Source organism: Leuciscus leuciscus (genome assembly GCF_965113295.1).
Source record: "Leuciscus leuciscus genome assembly, chromosome: 9".
In the NCBI taxonomy this organism is placed as follows: domain Eukaryota; kingdom Metazoa; phylum Chordata; class Actinopteri; order Cypriniformes; family Leuciscidae; genus Leuciscus; species Leuciscus leuciscus.
Genome location: NC_138733.1, coordinates 22,898,475 through 22,917,519, shown reverse-complemented (window position 1 = coordinate 22,917,519; position 19,045 = coordinate 22,898,475). Strand labels below are relative to the sequence as shown.

The 19,045-nt window shown below is 36.7% G+C and overlaps 3 protein-coding genes and 1 long non-coding RNA gene across 6 annotated transcripts; 2 read left to right on the top strand and 2 right to left on the bottom strand.

The window, feature by feature from the left end:
• Nucleotides 1-792: 792 nt before the first annotated feature.
• crybb1l3 (crystallin, beta B1, like 3) lies at nt 793-4,280 on the bottom strand. Its single transcript, XM_082180581.1, has 7 exons — nt 4,133-4,280; nt 3,673-3,746; nt 3,423-3,541; nt 2,062-2,194; nt 1,813-1,955; nt 1,516-1,704; nt 793-1,137 (listed from the first exon to the last, which is right to left on the bottom strand). The coding sequence occupies exons 2-6, from the start codon at nt 3,736-3,738 to the stop codon at nt 1,539-1,541; spliced, it is 627 nt and encodes a 208-aa protein (XP_082036707.1). The 5' UTR covers nt 3,739-3,746; nt 4,133-4,280; the 3' UTR covers nt 793-1,137; nt 1,516-1,538.
• A 1,267-nt stretch (nt 4,281-5,547) lies between these two features.
• On the top strand, nt 5,548-9,003 carry cryba1a (crystallin, beta A1a; the record flags this gene model as incomplete). Of its 3 annotated transcripts, none has more annotated exons than XM_082180584.1 (6): nt 5,548-5,633; nt 6,136-6,202; nt 6,304-6,422; nt 7,138-7,279; nt 7,375-7,517; nt 8,437-9,003. In XM_082180584.1, the coding sequence occupies 6 exons, from the start codon at nt 5,548-5,550 to the stop codon at nt 8,582-8,584; spliced, it is 705 nt and encodes a 234-aa protein (XP_082036710.1). In that variant the 3' UTR covers nt 8,585-9,003. The 3 variants fall into 3 exon arrangements, with proteins under 3 accessions (XP_082036710.1, XP_082036709.1, XP_082036711.1); XM_082180583.1 differs by having other exon boundaries at nt 5,584-5,638; XM_082180585.1 differs by having other exon boundaries at nt 5,589-5,629.
• An 892-nt stretch (nt 9,004-9,895) lies between these two features.
• On the top strand, nt 9,896-11,378 carry dhrs13a.3 (dehydrogenase/reductase (SDR family) member 13a, duplicate 3). The gene is made up of 5 exons (XM_082180569.1): nt 9,896-10,150; nt 10,289-10,407; nt 10,495-10,618; nt 10,692-11,018; nt 11,105-11,378. The coding sequence occupies exons 1-5, from the start codon at nt 10,024-10,026 to the stop codon at nt 11,362-11,364; spliced, it is 957 nt and encodes a 318-aa protein (XP_082036695.1). The 5' UTR covers nt 9,896-10,023; the 3' UTR covers nt 11,365-11,378.
• An 842-nt stretch (nt 11,379-12,220) lies between these two features.
• On the bottom strand, nt 12,221-16,465 carry LOC309506682. Its single transcript, XR_014208891.1, has 2 exons — nt 12,444-16,465; nt 12,221-12,330 (listed from the first exon to the last, which is right to left on the bottom strand). It is a non-coding gene; the product is annotated as an uncharacterized lncRNA (long non-coding RNA).
• Between the last annotated feature and the right edge of the window lie 2,580 nt (nt 16,466-19,045).

Sequence of the window (19,045 nt, the reverse complement as noted above, 5' to 3'; positions counted from 1 at the left end):
GAAAACCGGAAAATTATTAAGCTTTTTAGCAATAAATAAATATATATAATATACATATATATATATATATATATATATATATATATATATATATATATATATATATATATATATATATATATATATATATATATATAACTATATATTATAGGTATTGAGTACATAGTATACACACACACACACACACACACACACACACACACACACACACACACACACACACACACACACACACACACACACACACACACACACACACACACACACACACACACACACACACACACACACACACACACACACACACACACACATACATGAAGAGTTCAGATGCAAAAGCCTCTAAGTGCCATCTGAAAATTTCTTCTAGAATTGTAATTTTTATCAAGCTCATATATTTAAGTTCAGTTATTTCACTTAAATGACAATTAATAGGCAATTTTCATTGCCATTTAAGTGAAATTACTGAACTTAAATATACAAGCTTGATAAAAATGATCATTCTAAAAGAACATTTCAGATGGCACTTAGAGGCTTTTGCATCTGAACTCTTCATATACACACATACATGTATGTGTGCATAATACATTAGGAAAAATGATACACATATTTGGAAGTGAATAGTTTCTATCTGAACCATGGCAAAAACCGTGCAGAAAATTTGCTACCAGTAGAATAGAATAACTATTCACTTCCAAATATGTGTATAGTTTTTCCTAATATATTATGCATTGTGAATTACATAAATAATTAAAAATATTGAATTAAGGACATTGTATAAATATATGCTTTAAAATCTTTTATTTTTGCTTATTTATTTTCTAGGAAATTTGTTTTTAGATGCCAGCATCCCTGAGATACAGTGATAAAGATAAAGTGTAGTATAGGATCTCCTCTATTTTGTAAATAAAAGGGGTCTGAAATCTGTTCCTGGAGAGAGAAGAGGAATATTCTGTTCTCTTCTCCCCTCCGGTCTGCCACGTTGAGGATTCCGTCCGTCACAATAGCAGCTGAGCATCTAGATTCTAGAAGATGTGGTGTGATGAAGCCAGGAGAAGCTTGAGTGCTGGAGTGCTGAATTGCACCTCCCTCTGGTTCAATGAATGGTTCAATGGATATCCTGCCAGGGTTTAACAGCTAAATGAGAAATTGATTCAGATTAGCTTTACTGTGATGTTCATATGGTAGATATTCTTTTATAAAGTAATAAAGGCAAAGAGTTTAGATAGAGCAAAGAAACATATAATGATGCAAAACTATCAAACAAAACTGATGAATGATTAGACAAGCACTAAAATTGGGACAATTTTCTTTACTTTTCTTTAAGGGGCTAGATGTAGAATGCATTTGCCATACTTAATAGTGGTTCTACAACTAGTCGTAACACATGATTGCTCATTCCTATAGGTAATGTCTATTCCAAGCTGCTCTTTTAATTATAAAGGAATTTCTTTTTTTTCTTTTTCTTTTTTTACATTCCACAGAGTTTTCCCTGCGGTGCCTTGTTGTATCCACCTGTCCATGCCACGTGTCATTCCTTATGCCATATCGAAGCAGCCTCTGTGATGCGTCTGCATGTCCCTCACTCTGCGCACAGACTGGATCTGGGGGTGATTGGCACCCCATTCGTTCCAGTGTTTATAGGATCCAAATTCAAACAGGTACTGATATCCACGGTAGCCAGGGTACTGGTATCCAACCCATCTACAGTAGGAACGAGCATAGTATATGGTAATTCATGAGATAATATCAAATGCTTAGATAATCTTCATCTTTTGTAATAGTAAATATAAGAAATGGTAAATCACTTACGTTCCACCATTTACTTGAATGCTGGCAACTCTGTCCTGGAAGCCATAACACCACAAACTTGGGATGTCCTCATCAGACACCTCCATCTTACGACCCTCAAAGTTCATGCACTCATACAGACAGATATTATGGTCCTTGGGGTCCTACATGGAGAAAGAAACAGTTGGGACGGTTTCTATGGTCCTCCTATTATTAATTAGTTATGTTTTGTGATAAAATGGGAAATGGACTGATATAATGTTCACCCACCATCTTGACGGGCCGGACAGACATGAGGCGATCACATCGATAGCTGTTAGACCAAGTGTCCCATCGAGGGTATTCGCCCCTCTCCAGCATGAACATCTCACCAGTCATATCCTGTTTCTCAAAACCAACCCATCTGCAAGACAGTAGAGGGCAAACACACTGTAAATGGTCTTTTTACATGTACATTATGGAAGAAATATTTATGGAACAAATTTTTCCCTTGATGTTCTTTTACGCTATTGACACGAGTTAACAGATAAGAAACATTTGAGAAGGATTACGGAAATAAATTGTACGTTTTTAAATAATTTGGACTATTCGCACCATGGAAAATAGGAATCAAGGATGAAAGAAAGTTTGTGAAAGAAGCCTCTTATGCTCACCAAGGCTGCTTTTATTTGATAAAAAATACAGTAAAAATAGTAATATTGTGAAATATTATTTACATTTTTAAATAACTATTTTTCAGCCTTAAGTGTCATGTGATCCTCAGAAATCATTAAAATGATTTGGAGCTCTAGAAACATTTCCTATTATTATTAATGTTGAAAAAATTTTTTTGTGGAAACTTGAAAGTCACTTGTAATGTATCCTTGCTCAATTAAAGTACTAGTTTCTTTAAAGGGTTGGTTGATTATGATTTCACTTTTCTAACTTTAGTTAGTGTGTAATATTGCTGTTTGAGCATAAACAACATCTGCAAAGTTACGACGCTCAAAGTTCAATGCAAAGGGAGATATTTTCTTTTAAAGAAATAGCTTTTTAAGGACAACAACAAATGGCTGGTTGGGACTACACAACATTCCTCGGGTTAGTGACATCATGAAACCTAAAATTTACATAAACCCCGCCCCCGGAACACTATTTATAGATTTTCAAGACAGAATATGCTAATTAATGACTAGAAGATAACTACACATAAGCTACATAAATTAATCAACTAACCATTCAGAAATGTTGTCCACATGTTATCACTTCTTCTTGAGTCTCTCCATCTTTCTGACTCCGGTTTGAACATAAAAGGCTGAACGTTTTTGAAATTTCCAGTGCATGTCTGTGTGGGGTAATCAAAGCTGCTAAGAACCAGCAGCTCCGCCCTCTGTGCCAGCAGCTCATTTGCATTTAAAGGGACAGACACAAAAACGGTGCGTTTTTGCTCACCCTCAATAAGTGACAAATTTAACATGCTATATAAAACTATCTGTGGGGTATTTTGAGCTAAAACTTCACATACACACTCTGGGGACATCAGAGATTTATTTTACTTCTTGTGAAAAGGGCATTATACCACCCCTTTAAAAAAAATTACTGACCCATATGCGACAAATCATATTATGCATATGATTGAGATGAGTACTTACGGCCCACACTCCACTCTAATGGAGCCCACACGGGTAAGCCCCTTGTCACAAATGTTACGGCAATCTCCATTCAGCTCCATTATGCTCCCTTGGAAATTCTCGTACTCAAAAAGATATATCTGATCAGAGAGATCACACAGTAAAGGCAAATAATTCAGCGAGTGCTTCTTGTACAAAACACGTGTAATGGCAATATTAGAGTAAAAAAGAGAGAATCTGATAAGAGCATGATGGGACAGGTTTGACATACTCTGTGGGAGCTCTTTCCCGTGGCAAAGCGACTCCCCATACTTCCTTGTACAGCAGTGTGCGACATGGCTGAAGCTGCAAACGACAGAACAGAGAGAAGTTGAGCTTAAATGAAAGACTGAATCAAGATTAATTCCGGAATGTTACACTCAATTCTTCTTTGCTATTTATCAGAACACATTTGTAGAGAAATCATTAGCAACTTTTGAAAATCAGTCATGTGACATTTTTAAATGGTATCTATCTATCTATCTATCTATCTATCTATCTATCTATCTATCTATCTATCTATCTATCTATCTATCTATCTATCTATCTATCTATCTATCTATCTATCTATCTATCTATCTATCTATCTATCTATCTATCTATCTATCTATCTATCTATCTATCTCAATCATAACAAACTTATTTAAAGGATGGTCACTCTGAAATTATTAAAATGACCAATCAGATCTCACCTAAACTTTTGCAGTCAGAGGAATGGAATGTAAAAGGAGTGCTGGCAGAGGAAAAGATGTCAAGGCCTGATTGTACACGGGCTTCAGGCTTCGGATGGGTTCTATATACATATATATATGCCAGCAGTACTTCTAAAGCAAAATGAGACCAGGCTATTGGATAAAAGTGACGGCCGTTTGGAGGGGTTTGGAGTGGAGGCTTATCTATGTGACCCTGCTGACTCTGCTCATTGCTTTGTTCCAGGCTACGGCTGGATGTGTGATGTCTACCTCCATCAGCAAAAAGCGTGGCACTCCACAGCCCCTATCTCTTCAACACTCTCTCACACACACACTCATTCACTCTCTATAGCATGGCTAGCAATGTGCTGACCTCAGTAGACTGGCCACAGACCTCTCCATTGAGAGAAAGAGGACTTGTTGCCGTTGTGTGTAGCTTCAGCAGTTTTCTGTGTGGTTACGGTTATATATTTATGTTGTCAAGGATTTTGGAGCTTATAAGTTTGAAGAAAAAGTTCCCACAAGTGTGCATTTAGGTACTCTACATTTCCTGACTATTAAATATTAAATAAAACATAAATAGCGATGCATTTAATTATTATCACAATCATACACATGTCCATCGACAAATCAAAAATACTTCTCTTTGTAGAGCTATACTGAAACTCACCCAAAAAGCTACAAAATTATGAATCAATCTTCTTTTTTACTTGAATCCTTTAATTCACACACTTCATTTGACTTAGTCATGCACCTCCTAGATCGACTGGGCCCCAGCCATGGAGCCTGCTTTGCATAAAGTCAAAGGAGTGGGCAGGACATGGATGTTGAATGGATATGCTTGTAAGGGCCTGTTGCGTGTGTATGCATATGTGAGGGAGAGCGTCTGTATGTGGGCGAGTATGTAAAGGCAGGTGGAAGTGGGTTGTTGAAACATTCTGTAGCTGCCACCGCACTGAGAGGAGAGCAGAAGGGTCTCAATGCAGCTTAAAAATTTACTTTTAATGAGGGGTAATTTTTAAAAACCAGCGTTTTTAATATTTAAGGATACCTAGTGTTTTTGGGGATGTTTGCATAGTTCGTACCAAGTATTTTTGGCTTAAAAGAAACCTTGAATGCATACCTCAGTAAATCTTTGTGTTGTCTTTGCTGGAATGATCTCAAGTCGAAACAGCTTGCTTGTGTTCCTGCAAGCATGTGTGCTTTGCCGTACACTCCGGTCATATGTAAAAGCATGCATGGAATCACTTGCCTGGCATCCACTCCGGTGGCAGATGCCAGGAGGCACGATGCCTCCCTGGCTACGGCAGATGGCATTGTGAGCTGGGTAAAGCCAAAGGCTCAGTCCAAAACAATGAGGCCTGAGGCAAAGTGCTGACTCCTGCCTGCCCTGTGGCCAATCTTCCCTTACTGTCATGCTACATATAAATAGAGCCCTTAGTCGGAGGTCTGGAGACCGTTGTGTGGAACTCCTGAGTGCTTGCAGCTATTTGTTGGGTAGGTCAGGTAAGCCATTCATGTCTGTCCTTTCAGCCTCAACATCTTTTAGTGTGCTTTTCTGATCTGCAGAACTCTAGGGGAGGGGCGCACATATGCACAATTGAAAACCCAAAACAAACATAGCAAGCATATATGGGTGTCTTTGTCAAAATATACATTAATTTTTTTTTGTCAATATGGGCATTTCAGAAAATGTATATAAATATATAAAAATAGTGACTAAATTAAAATATTTTAAATGAGTAATTACAATGAAAAAATAGGCAGTATAAGTTTTGCATAATGTAAAACCTTCTAATTTATCTTGATATTAAGGATAACTATAAATCAGTACATTTCAGTGAGCTGTGGTTTTTATTCTGTTATGTTTGGATGATACCTTCTAAAACACCAGCCAGGTCTAATTTATTTATTTTTTATCCCTAGGCTACTTGTAGAGTTAACATAAATTATAAAGAACCCATGCATGTTTTTTTGTTTTTTTACATTTCTGTATTGTTCAGGTCTATCAGCATTGAGATATCTTCAAGGATGGCTCTGACTAATCCCATGCCAATGGGGCCATGGAAGGCAAGTAAACACTTAATGTCTATGAAATAATGACGGTCACAATACAAAATGATATAGAATAATCTGAATCACATCTCTTTTGTCTCTGTGAATATGTGTAGCTCACAGTCTATGACCAAGAGAACTTCCAAGGCAAGCGCGTGGAGTTCACCTCAGCCTGTCAAAACATAATGGAATGTGGCATGGACACTGTCCGCTCTCTGAAAGTGGAGTGTGGCGCGTAAGTCATGCATTCACAGACACATTCTATCTAAATGAGACCATACCAGACTTCAATTGTTGTTGTATCATGCTAATTAATTAGAAGTACTACAGTTTAACCCCTAAGAGGAAAGGATTTGCACTTTAAAAACTATATATTTTAAATAATATTAATAATATTGTGTACATTTTTAATGTATTTGAATAATATGTAATATTCTTAGTGTGTAAAATATAATATATATATATATATATATATATATATATATATATATATATATATTTATTATTTATTATGCATATATAAATATATATAATATAATATATATATATATATATATAATTAATTAAATATAATTATAATATAAAATAATTTTTACACTACCATTCAAAAGTTTTTAGTGTAGTATTCAATTTTTTGGGGGTTTTCATGTTTTATGGGGATTTTCTATAGACATGATGATTTTTGTACTGTACAAACTGTATATTCTATCCCCTTACACTAACCTTACCCCTAAACCTGCCCATCACAGAAAACTTTCTGCATATTAACATTTTCCTCATGGTTCCTCAAGTTTTCCTCATGGGACCCCCCAAAAAATGTCCCCATTAGGACAAGGATTTTGGATATTGCATCTTCGTCTGTCCCCATAACGTAGGGTTTACCAGGACCACACACATACACGCACACCCACTACACATATTATTTATGTAGCATGTGTATATTTGAACAGCTGGGTGGGCTACGAACACTCCAGCTTCTGTGGGCAGCAGTTCATCTTGGAGAGAGGCGACTACCCTCGCTGGGAGTCTTGGAGCGGCAGCAATGCCTACCACATCGAGAGGCTAATGTCCTTCCGGCCAATCTGCTCTGCTGTGAGTCTCAAACCATATCAACTAATCAGTGGCGAAATGGTTTAACCATCTCTCCAAATAAAACACAATCTCTTCCGCTGTTATGATCTGCGCAGAACCACAAGGAGTCAAAGATTACTGTCTTTGAGCGGGAGAACTTTATCGGACACCAGTGGGAGATAACTGACGACTACCCCTCTCTCAAGGCCATGGGCTGGCCCTCCAATGAGATCGGATCAATGCAGGTGCAAAGTGGGGCGTGAGTACCATACTTTTCTCTCTCTCTCTCTATATGGCATTTGCTTCTGGTGCTGTAACCAGTGTTCCCTCTAAGCTGCACACATGCATGGCCACGCACCTCTGATGAAAAAACAAAATGCCACGCTGAAGGAAGAGTAAAAAAAAGCTATTTGAAAGCTTATATTATATTATATTATATTATAATATTATTTTATATTATATTATATTATTTTATAAAAAATAGTTCAAAGAATGGCACAATTAACACAGCACTGTAAAAAATTTATTCTAAGATATTCTTAAAATGTGCTTCATATTTTCTAAATGAACGGCTTGTTTTCAGAAATATGATTTATTTTTGACTTGGTTACATCCGGGGTCAAATAAAATACAAATAGCACTTTAAAGTCACCATGAAATCAAACAATTATTATATTTTATGGAATATTGCAGTATTTATTATAAATGATTTATCCAAGCAAAAATCATCATTTTTTAATAAATTAATGTGCCCTCATAATCTTTAATCAAAATAACTTCCCTTCCCTCTTGCATCGACATCTCCTCTCTTCTCTGATGACGTGTTTACTGGCGCGAGGGCAGGACAACCTGTCACTCACATGAGATCCACCAATAGCCAACCACAGATATGTTATGATAGGGAAAAAAAAAAAAGCCTATCACAACTCCCATGTCATGCAGACTTTAAAGTTACAGCATGATGTAAGCACTTTTGAGTGTACACTGTTCAGGTCTGGTATAAGGGATGTTTTTTCTCAGGTGGCCGAATCGTTCGTCCTATAGAAAGAGGTTTTGGTCAGCAAGATAAAAACAATTAGAGGGTACATTGGCTGTAACCTTGCAATATTTGGGATACTTGGAATTTTAAACTAGAGATCTCAATTTGCATTTGTCATGTGTTTCCTCACTGCATTTAGCTGGGTTTGTTACCAGTACCCCGGCTACCGTGGTTACCAGTACATCATGGAGTGTGACCACCATGGCGGCGATTACAAACACTACAGGGAGTGGGGCTCCCACGCTCAGACCTTCCAGGTGCAGTCCCTCCGCCGGGTTCAGCAGTGAGGGCAACTCGCCCAGCGCCCTTCCTCCCTCCCCCCGCCTCCTCCTCCTCTTCTTCCTCACCTCCACCCCTTCATTCCGATACCAGCAAGCCCAGCACAGGCTGAACGTCTGGTGCATTCGGCAAATGTTTACAACGCTTTCTTCTTTCTGCATGCCATCGATTTGAAAGAAAAGAGTCAGAGGAAGAACTCAAGCAGACTGATTCTGGGAGCGGCACAGTGGTGTGATTTAAGCTTTGCTTCTCATCACTGTCATGATGCAGTCTGTGCAAAAGAGATCAATAAAGGGTACACACATGAAAACCAACCATTGTGAGAGTGTGTTTGATGCATGCAGTGTAGTTTGAAACTAACTTTGTAAAATGGCCAAAATTTTTACTATCATTAGCACCAAAACATCATATTGTTAAAAAGAATTGATTTCCAGTGGCTTGTGAGTACAGGGACATAATAGGGTGCAAAGCTGAAAACGAATAAATAAAAGTTTATTGTTGTTTTCACCTATGTTCGGGTGTGATGTTGATTTTCCTTACCTGTCACCCATTATGATTACATGCAAAATTATTTATTTATAATAAATATTGTCAAATCTATTCACTTTAAGGAATTAATTAATTAATTAATTAATTAATATATAACTGTATTAATTTAAACTGCATGTTGGATTCAAATGATTTTCAGCTTCATCTACTGAATCATCACAATCAGAAAAAAATCTTACATTTTTGACAAAACAACTATATTTTGCGTATCACGCATACACGCAGTAGCAAGTTGCAAGTTCAAATGAGTTAAAATTGGAAAATTATCAAAAAAATTTAAACAATTTCTGTTGTTTCTGTTGTGTGGTTGTGACAATAACTATTTTTATTTATTTTTTACAAAAACTAAACTGCAACACATCAGAGCCTGTGTATAACATTAACATTTCACAAGTGTTGAGGTCTGAGGAAAGGTGTTTTAGTGGTAGTGTGTGATAATGTAATGGGTAATGGCATACTATTAATAATAAAGAATAAATAAAATGAAATATTTCATTTTTGTCAAGAACATTATAATATATAACATTATAACATCTAACCATTTCATAGTGGAAATGGTGCTTTTTAAAATACAAATAGCAGGTAATGTTATAGGAATTTTTTTGTGGTACTAAACGGGCTTATTTTTTAAAGTATAATTTCTCATGCTCTTCTTTTGGTCTTGGGGGTGATTCTCTTCAGAAAGTGCGACTTTTCTTCTTGAGATGACGTAGAGAAATGGCGCCATCCAGCGCCTGTCAGAAGTTAAACCCGGAAACTGGCCGTTACAAAAGCTTTTTTTTAAAACACGATAACAGTCTGGAGTGAGCAACGGAGCAAAACACATGTAGCAGCTAACTTACTCTCCTAAACTTTGAAAATTTGTAACATTCCTCAATTGACGCCCTCAAAGGACATAATGTCTGTCCTGTTGTCTGTGCTGGCCGGTGTGCTGGCTATATATATACTGCTTTATTACACCGTGTTTAAAGGAGCTAGATTTAAGAGCAGCGTCACGTTAAAGGGGAAAACCGCAATAGTAACAGGTTGGTAACATTTGAACGCTTAAATACGATACATGATATATTTGCATATTTATATCTACTGTAGTTTGCTGTAAGTTACATCAGAGAACATTTAACGTTGCCTCAGGGTTGAGTAATCAATAATTTGTATGTTTGCAGGAAGTAATACAGGCATTGGAAAACCCACAGCCTTGGATCTGGCCAAGAGAGGGGCCCGAGTGATCCTCGCCTGCCGAAACAAACAGAAAGCTGAAGCTGCAGTTTATGACATAAGAAAGGTGAACTCTTCCATTAACCTCAATTCCTCCCAGTTCTTATTACACTGAGATGAGTCTAAAAGAAAGAACGTGCTGTATCTCCTCCAGGAAAGTGGGAACTCTGAGGTACTGTTCATGCAACTGGACCTGGCCAGTTTAAAGTCAGTGCGTGATTTTGCTGAGACTTTTCTGAAGAGTGAACCGAGGCTCGACTTGCTCATTAACAATGCAGGTAACTTAAGAGGCAATCTGGTGTATGGACACAGGCAAGAACATGATTTCAGTGTGTGAGGTTTTCTCTCTAGGTGTTATCGCATCAGGCAGAACTGATGATGGCTTTGGCATGGCGTTCGGCGTCAACCACCTGGGCCACTTTTTGCTGACGCTGTTGCTGTTGGATCGCCTGAAGCAGGCAGAGCACAGCCGCGTTGTCAACGTGTCCGCCCTGCTGCATCGTCTGGGATCTGTGGACTTCAACCTCCTCAACGCCCACAAGGATCTGGTCACAGGTCAGTCTTCCTGGCACGCATTCAGAGCCTACTGCCACAGCAAACTCTGCAATGTGCTCTTTACCCGTGAGCTCGCAAACCGCTTGGAGGGGACGAGTGTCACCTGCTATTGCCTGCATCCAGGTTAGTGGTCCTTCGTTTTTTTGTGTGCCATTATGTCACAAGTATTATTATTCCTCCACATTTTCTTCATTGTCTCTTCTTCATAGGTGTCATAGCCACTGAGATTGGTCGGAATATGAGTTCAGTGCAGAAGCTGGTTTACCCGATCATGTCCAAGCTGTTTTTCCTGGACCCTGAGGGAGGTGCGCAGACCACGCTATACTGTGCTTTGCAGGAGGGACTCGAGCCTCTGAGTGGACGCTACTTCTCTTCCTGCGCTCTGCAGAATGTTAGCGCTGACGGACGGGACGATGCCCTGGCCAGGAAGCTTTGGGAAGTGAGCGAGAGGCTGTGTGGCCTGTCTTAAGTGAGCTCACGCAGGTTTGTGGAACAATAGAACTCCACACACAAAAGCCCAATAACAGCATTATGAGTATCAACTATTGTGGTTCTTCATTTAATTCACAGGTGCACACGTAGCTGAGGTGGCTGGGTTTTGCATTTAGTATATATTGTTTTAAAATATGTTGTTGCTTTAAATGAATACAATATATTTCAATTAGGGGTTCACTGATATTTAATTTCTGCTTTATACCATAACCTGATCATTTGTTTTTTGTTGTAATGGACCTATAAATTGTCTTAATCAAATAAAAATAAAACACTAAAAACTTAACTGATTTAGGCATCACAACATTATAATGTACAGAATGAAAAATGGATATTCGTTTTGAGATTTGTAAAGATTATATCTAACATTATTATCTTCAAATTCGTAGTATTTTTTTAAGATTGACTTAAAGTGTTAGATGATGGCAAAAGTAATCTAAATGTAAAAAGTAAAAGAAATTAGCATAAAATTAATTCTAATTAAATTGATTAAAAAAAATTGACATTGCGTAACACTTTATTTTAAGGTGACGTAGTTACTCATTACTACATGTAATACTTACTATAGTAATAACAGTAAATTAACTAACCCTAAAACCAACTGTAATTCTATAGTAAGTACATGTAGTTAATTAATATTACTCAGTACTTATTTGAGTAAGCACAATGTAACTACGTCACCCTACAATGAAGTGTAACCAAAAATGGGCCAATAACTAATGTTGTACCAATGTATTGTGCATCATCCCTACTTTAAATTAAGTAAACAATATAAGCATAGCTTGGGGAACAGTAACCAAACTAACATTTAATGTTCCTATGATATTTAATGCTTATTATTTTTTTGAAAATATGTAAAGGTGAAGTAGAGTTATGATTTGTATTCACTCAGTGGACTTTGTATTAATGTTCGTTCTCTCTCTCTCTCTCTCTCTCTCTCTCTCTCTGGACTCTTTCATTGAGCTTTTTTTTATAAACATGCATGAATGTGTTCCTTTTTTTATACGATCAATTATTTAGACCCAAATGAGAACATTTCATCCACTGATTTAAAACAAATTTTTTTTTTAACTCATGACCAATTCAAATACCTCATGTATTTGAAAATCAAATGAAGAAAGTAAAAAAATAAAATAAAGAAAAGTTTCTTTCATTCATTTAAAGCCTGTTTACCTCGTCAGATAGGATATTGTACCTATATATTGATGTGATGTTGTACCTTTTTGGTTCACTGGGGGGCAGTAGCGTGTCACATTTGGCAACTTCAACTCAGGGCAACACACAACCTTAAGAGTCTACAGAGACCTCGGTCAAGATGACAATCATTAGAATAAAGTAGGTTAGATTACACTGAGAATTGCAGAAGTAATTTCATGTCATATTAGAGTTTGCTTTTCCACTGAATGAAAGTGGGCGTCTGGGGCTACAACCATTCAGTGTGATGGGATAACCAAAAAGAAGACTTGTTATAGACCCATACCCATATCCATGCATCTTCGACAGAACCTCCGTTGCTAATAGATCCTTTACCTCACAATGGGATAATCACTTTTTTTTTATTTATTTTTTTTATCTCATCTTAGCATCCTGTTTATATATGCTGAGATTTTTACTCTTCATTCTCTGTCTTACTGCATACTATCCAGGTGGATGAATCTTGTCAGTTTTACCCAGTTTCTTCTGTGCACTTATTGTTTTCGAACCTGAAAGTATCAGATTCATTGACTGTCACTTGTGCCGTATTTATAAAATCCATTCAGTGCTCATGTCACCGATCATATCTCAAATGTTGGCCACCTCTCCTCTGTGTTTGTTCTCAGGCATGGTAAGTCTGTAACTACACCGTCCTCTTCGATTCGTTTTGTAGAAGCAAAACACATTGATGAGTGACGGCAGGTGTTTACTTTGGACGCACTCCCAAGCTCTTTGGCACAGTACTTAACGACTGGATTAGTGCATCAATTAGCAATCACTGCATGGGAGGAGCCTGATTGATCGAGGCTGCTGCTGCTGCTAAGGCTGGGCGTGGGGCATGCTGGGGCATGTGAGTGTGGGAAGCAGCTGTGTGTGTGTGTGTGAGAGACTGTGTAGTGTCCAGCTGCTTAACAATTAGTTCAAAGGATTAATTTCACTGCATGATGGCAGAATAAAACCACACGGCCCTTGTTGACCTTGTAAGGATATCTCATGCATACCTGGAACTGTCACATAATTGTGATTTGCTAAAGCTAATGTGTCTTAAAAAAAAAAAAAAATGATAATACAAGTTGGAGACCACTATAATATATTAACATTTGTCTTGTTTATATTGTATTACAAAATGTAAAAAAAATTAAACTATAAATTATTATATAATTATAATTATATATATATATATATATATATATATATATATAACATACTATTATATAATTATACTATTAATTACAATGAAGTTGTCTCATATATATTTGTTGACTTGTTTATATTGTTATAATAATACAAGATAAAAATTATTTTAATTGAGAACTAGTATTATGAGGAGAAAAAAAATAATTTAATAAAAAAAATATAATTTAATATATAATTGAACTGTTATTATATTAATTTATATTATTATGTCACAAATACAATCATATTTAGACAACTATTTTAATGAATTATGAGACATTATTATACACAATTATAATATAATAATAGATTTGTCTAATTAATAATATAACATAACTTTTTTTCTTAATATAATATATAATTGTATTTACATTTAAGTAACCCAACCCAGGGTAAATTTGGGTTAATTTATATATATATATATATGTATATATACATACACAGTGGTGGCCAAAATTATTAGAACGGTAAGATTTTTTTTTATGTTTTAAAAGAAGTCTCTTCTGCTCACCAAGGCTTCATTTATTTGAATAACTGCTTTTGGTGCAAAATTATACAATGCAGTTTTAATTTTATTTTGTATGTTCGCCCTTAAAAAAAACCCTATGAAATCAAAGGAGTTTTGTGGCTTTTAGTCCATGTCCATTAGATTTGTGGTTCTGTATTAATGCGAAACAATATTCATAAATGTTGACAAAATTAACTTTTAACAGATATGTGCATCATTACAATTTTCAGGAATACAGACCAAAATTAGTGATGACTAACTACACCGACTCTTGTCCAATCAGATGCTCTCTAGTGTGAGAATGTCCCTTCCCTATTACCGTTTGCTATTACAATTGCATCTAAGATGACTGAAGTATATGTATATCCTGTTGGCTATTTAAAAAAAACCTTTTTGTATTATCCACCTAAACTTTCATGTTCTAGGGAACATGTCAAGCAGTTTCATTGTGTTTTTAAGTTATATTTATGATAACATAATTGGCTGAGGGCAGCGAGATTACGTCATTGGCTCAGTGCGTACAGTGACTGGTTTTCACTGCAGAAGGTAGCAGGTGGTCAGGAGAGCAGCACACTTCCATCTCAGCCTGAGAGGCAAAGTGATGCTGGGTCTCACTTTAGAGTAACACGCGAGGTGTGAGATGGGAAGGGGGGTTTGATTGTGAGAATGGGTGACAACATTTTGGAGAATCATTCAAATAAAGGCTGCTTGTGTCACGAGCAAAGCCTTCCTGTTTATCCTTCTCGCCCGCCCCGTGCAGAAATGCCATCTGAAGGCGGTAAATAGAAGCATCCTTTGGGTCATGTTATTTCCACAGGTGCAATTAACACCCCCATCTGCTAATCTGTGATTAACGATGTTTACAAATATGGTGCACATGCCGGAGAGTGTCAGAATAGCAGCTCACACCTTCTTCTTACTCTTTCCTATCTTGTCTGTCGTCTTCCATGGTATTGTGTTTCTGGATTAGTAAATAAGGTTTGGGTGGGAGGTGGCAGAAGGAAACCAGACCCTACTCTGAGCAGGGCAAATTTAGGATGGATGGATGGATACATATATATATACACACACACACACACACACACACACACACACACACACACACACACACACACACACACACACACACACACACACACACACACACACACACACACACACACACACACACACACACACACACACACATATATTACCCCCCACTAATTTAAGAATTTATTATATTTATTTAATAAAACCCCTTTTTTTGCTGTGATGGACAGCAGCACTAGTTGCATGAAGTTCACCAGTTTGTGTAAAACCTGCTGATCATGTTCTCCTGCATGATTTTGATCCATTTGATTTTTGATGTAGGCCTATAATACAGTTTAATTATAAATATTTTGTTTATATAAATAATGTTAATATGTGTTAAATTATAAATATCCAAGTTTTATAATATAAATAACATTTAAATATATAATCCCAGGTTTTCCACTGATCTGATTTGGATTTTATTTATAATGATGATTTTATTATTAATTATATTTTTGATGCATTATTGTTGTCAATCCTCATTTTTTAAAGTGCTCGCAAGAGGTCGCTGCATTAATTGTTGAAAATAAGAGAAATGTTAAAACCACTTAATGTAGATTCCATTCAAATTTTAAATTCCTTTATTTTTATTACTGTATCTTTTTTTAGTTTAATCTTAAAATATACATATAAATATAAAACATTGCAAAAACGTTCACCATTAAAAATGAATATAATCTTGTTTGTTAAAACTTGTTCCTATAGTTTTGCATCTTCATTGTGAAAATTATTGTAACAATTGTTAAAATCTCCAATAAATAGTATAATTTTTTTTTACTAATCATCATTATAATGTTTGCAATCTGAATTATGCTGTTGTGATTTATACAAAATGTATTTAACCATCTATATCAACCCTTTACATGGCAAAGACGGCATAGAAAGTGCATTTAAGTACAGAACCTAAAGGTGATGATACACAGGGCAACTTTTTGAGCAATGTTGCTGGGCAATGTTGCCGTCAACGGGCAACTAGATGAGAGACAGGGCCCACGACCAATCTAAATTATCCAGATATAAATTTATTGCCCATTTTCAATGGGAAAGTGCCCAAGCAACAATCGTGCTGAAAGATTGCCCAGCGACATTGCTCAAAAAGTTGCCCTGTGTATCATCACTTTAAGACTTAAGGCGGCCGCACACCGGACGCGCAGCTCAGCGCCGCGCCGTGCCACGTCTAGGACAACTGTCACCTGAAAATCCGATAACATCAGCAATTTTCTGATTTCTGTAAATAAATATAAAACTAAATGTATATTGCAGCACAGGTTGAAGTCCGTATATACATTAACTACGATTTGAGACACACACATGTAAATTTAATATAAAACTATGTAAATGGCGCGGCAGGATTTTGAACACGGTCCTGAGCCGCCGCGGACAGACGCCGAAAGGCGCCGCCAGTGTGTGTACTCTCATAGAGAATAGTGTGTTCGAATTTAAAAGACGTGGCGCTGCGCGGCGCGCCGCCGAGCTGCGCGTCTGGTGTGCGACCCCCTTTACACCTAACTTGCCTGAAACTTGAACACTATTCTTTTGCTGTTTTGTATGCACTGGCATTTCCTTCAAGAAATGGGAAATGTAGTTTTGAATACTCCCCTTTAATGTTCTGTACCTGTCATATAGTGTTGAAAACTTTCCCAGTGATGTCCTGGTTTAAATGAGCCCGTTGCTCTTTGACTGCGCCTGGAGACAGGAGTGCATTAAAAAATAGACAAGCAAGTTATTGCTGGTTTCGTAAAAGCTTCATAAACATACATTAATTTACACCATTTAGGTAAATGAGCCCATTTCCTTGTTTTAGCAATTTGCTGTAATCTAATGACGAACTGTAGCTTGCTGTGCACAGCTCTGAAAGCATGCTGCTGGGTAAGCCAGCTTTATAAACGCTATCAATTAGGCTGATGCTACAATGCTCCACAATTGTTTTACTAATTGCCAATTAGCTACCTTGAAATAAAGCACCATTTTTATTTTATTTTAGAGATTTACTGAGCAATCACTCATTTTCAAACAAGTACAGGATATTTGCAAAAACATTAACGCTGTCCCAAAGGAAGGAAGGTGATATCTAGTGATGTTTTCAACACAGAGGGAAGAAAACTGCATGCAGCATCAATCCATTCCTGTTTGTATGGAGGAGGAGAAAGGACAAGAATCACTGTTAATCACAATTTACTTGGTTGAAACACACATGACGTGCAGTATTTACTCTCATTTTTAATCTGTCGTACTCCTGAGAATACATAATGAATTGTCAAACAGCAGGCTGGTTAATAATTAGTCAGGCCGTCTTTGGTTAAACAAAGAGAAGGAGATACTCTAGATCTTTAATGGCAGGGTTCAGTCAAGTTGTGACAGTCATTCATTAAGACGTCTTATAAAAAGCACAGCTGGCGCAACAGTCATGCTCTGTGTTTTTGGAAGTGTGTTTTACAGTGGAGAGGTGAGACTCTGAATGGATAACAGCTTCTCTGGGGTTGTTTTTGTTGTGATGCATCACATGAACAACGTTACATTTTTCTTGTCAAACGGCCAGTCAAATGCGAATCGCCCGGTTACTCAAAGACAATGAAAGAATTCCAATTATGCACAAACAACTTCGGTTGGAGAGCTCGCGAAAACGTTAACGTTTCTGTGAAGTTATAAACAAGAAGCTCTTATTGACAGTTCAAGGCTTCCTCTTTGTCTGAAATCCACTAAAAATTGAAAGAGAAATTCAGAGGAAGCATGATTATTGATTGGATACTAATTGCACTCCTGAAAAAATAAACAGGCCAGACTGGATCAAACATACCTATCAGATGCACTATTAGCACCTCATTCACTGCGTGAAAGAGTAAGCAATGTTTAGGAGGGAAAATGCCACCCAAAATGAAAATTGTCATTGTTTATTTGACAATACCTGTATGACCCTGAAAAAATGTCTCAGTGTTTTTTGTCCTCACAATGAAAGTCAATGGGGGCCAATGTCCAATGTTTGGGACGCCATTAACTTTCCTTGAATTGACTTTTATATATATATATATATTATACACACTGAAAAAAAAAAGTTGGTTTAACTTAAACAAGCAAGTTACCTGGTTGCCTTAAATTTGAGTTAATACAACAAAGGAGATTGGTTTCATTAATAGAAGCTCAAAATATTATGTTATCTTAACCACATTATCTAAGTTGATTTGACAAAAGATAAAAAGTTTATTTTATAAAAAAAACATACAATGTATATATAAAATAAATGAATACTTTTATTCAGCAAGGATGCATTACATTGATCAAAAGTCACAGTAAAGACATTTTAATGTTACAAAGATCTCTATTCCTATGAAATATGTTCATTTGAACTTTCTATTCATTAAAGAATTCTGAGCACTAAATCAACATATTAGAATTATTTCTGAAGGATCATGTTGAGTTGGTTGCAAAACTTGGAAACCGTGACAAACTTTAAAAGGAAACAATGAGAAACGAACTAAAAGTCCATGAAACACGAAACTGATGCTCTTAAACTTCTGTGCTCTCGTATCACGTCTTTTGCTGCGTCTCGGGCATGACATGACATTCTAAAAACGCGGCGCTCTAGTTAAAAGTAGTTCAACTTTTTTTCAACTAGACCTTGCGCTTTTTTCCTTTCCGCTGACCTGCTTCTCGCATTTTTAACAAATAAAAAATGCGTTCTCTGTGAACCGGACCTTAGTACGCATGC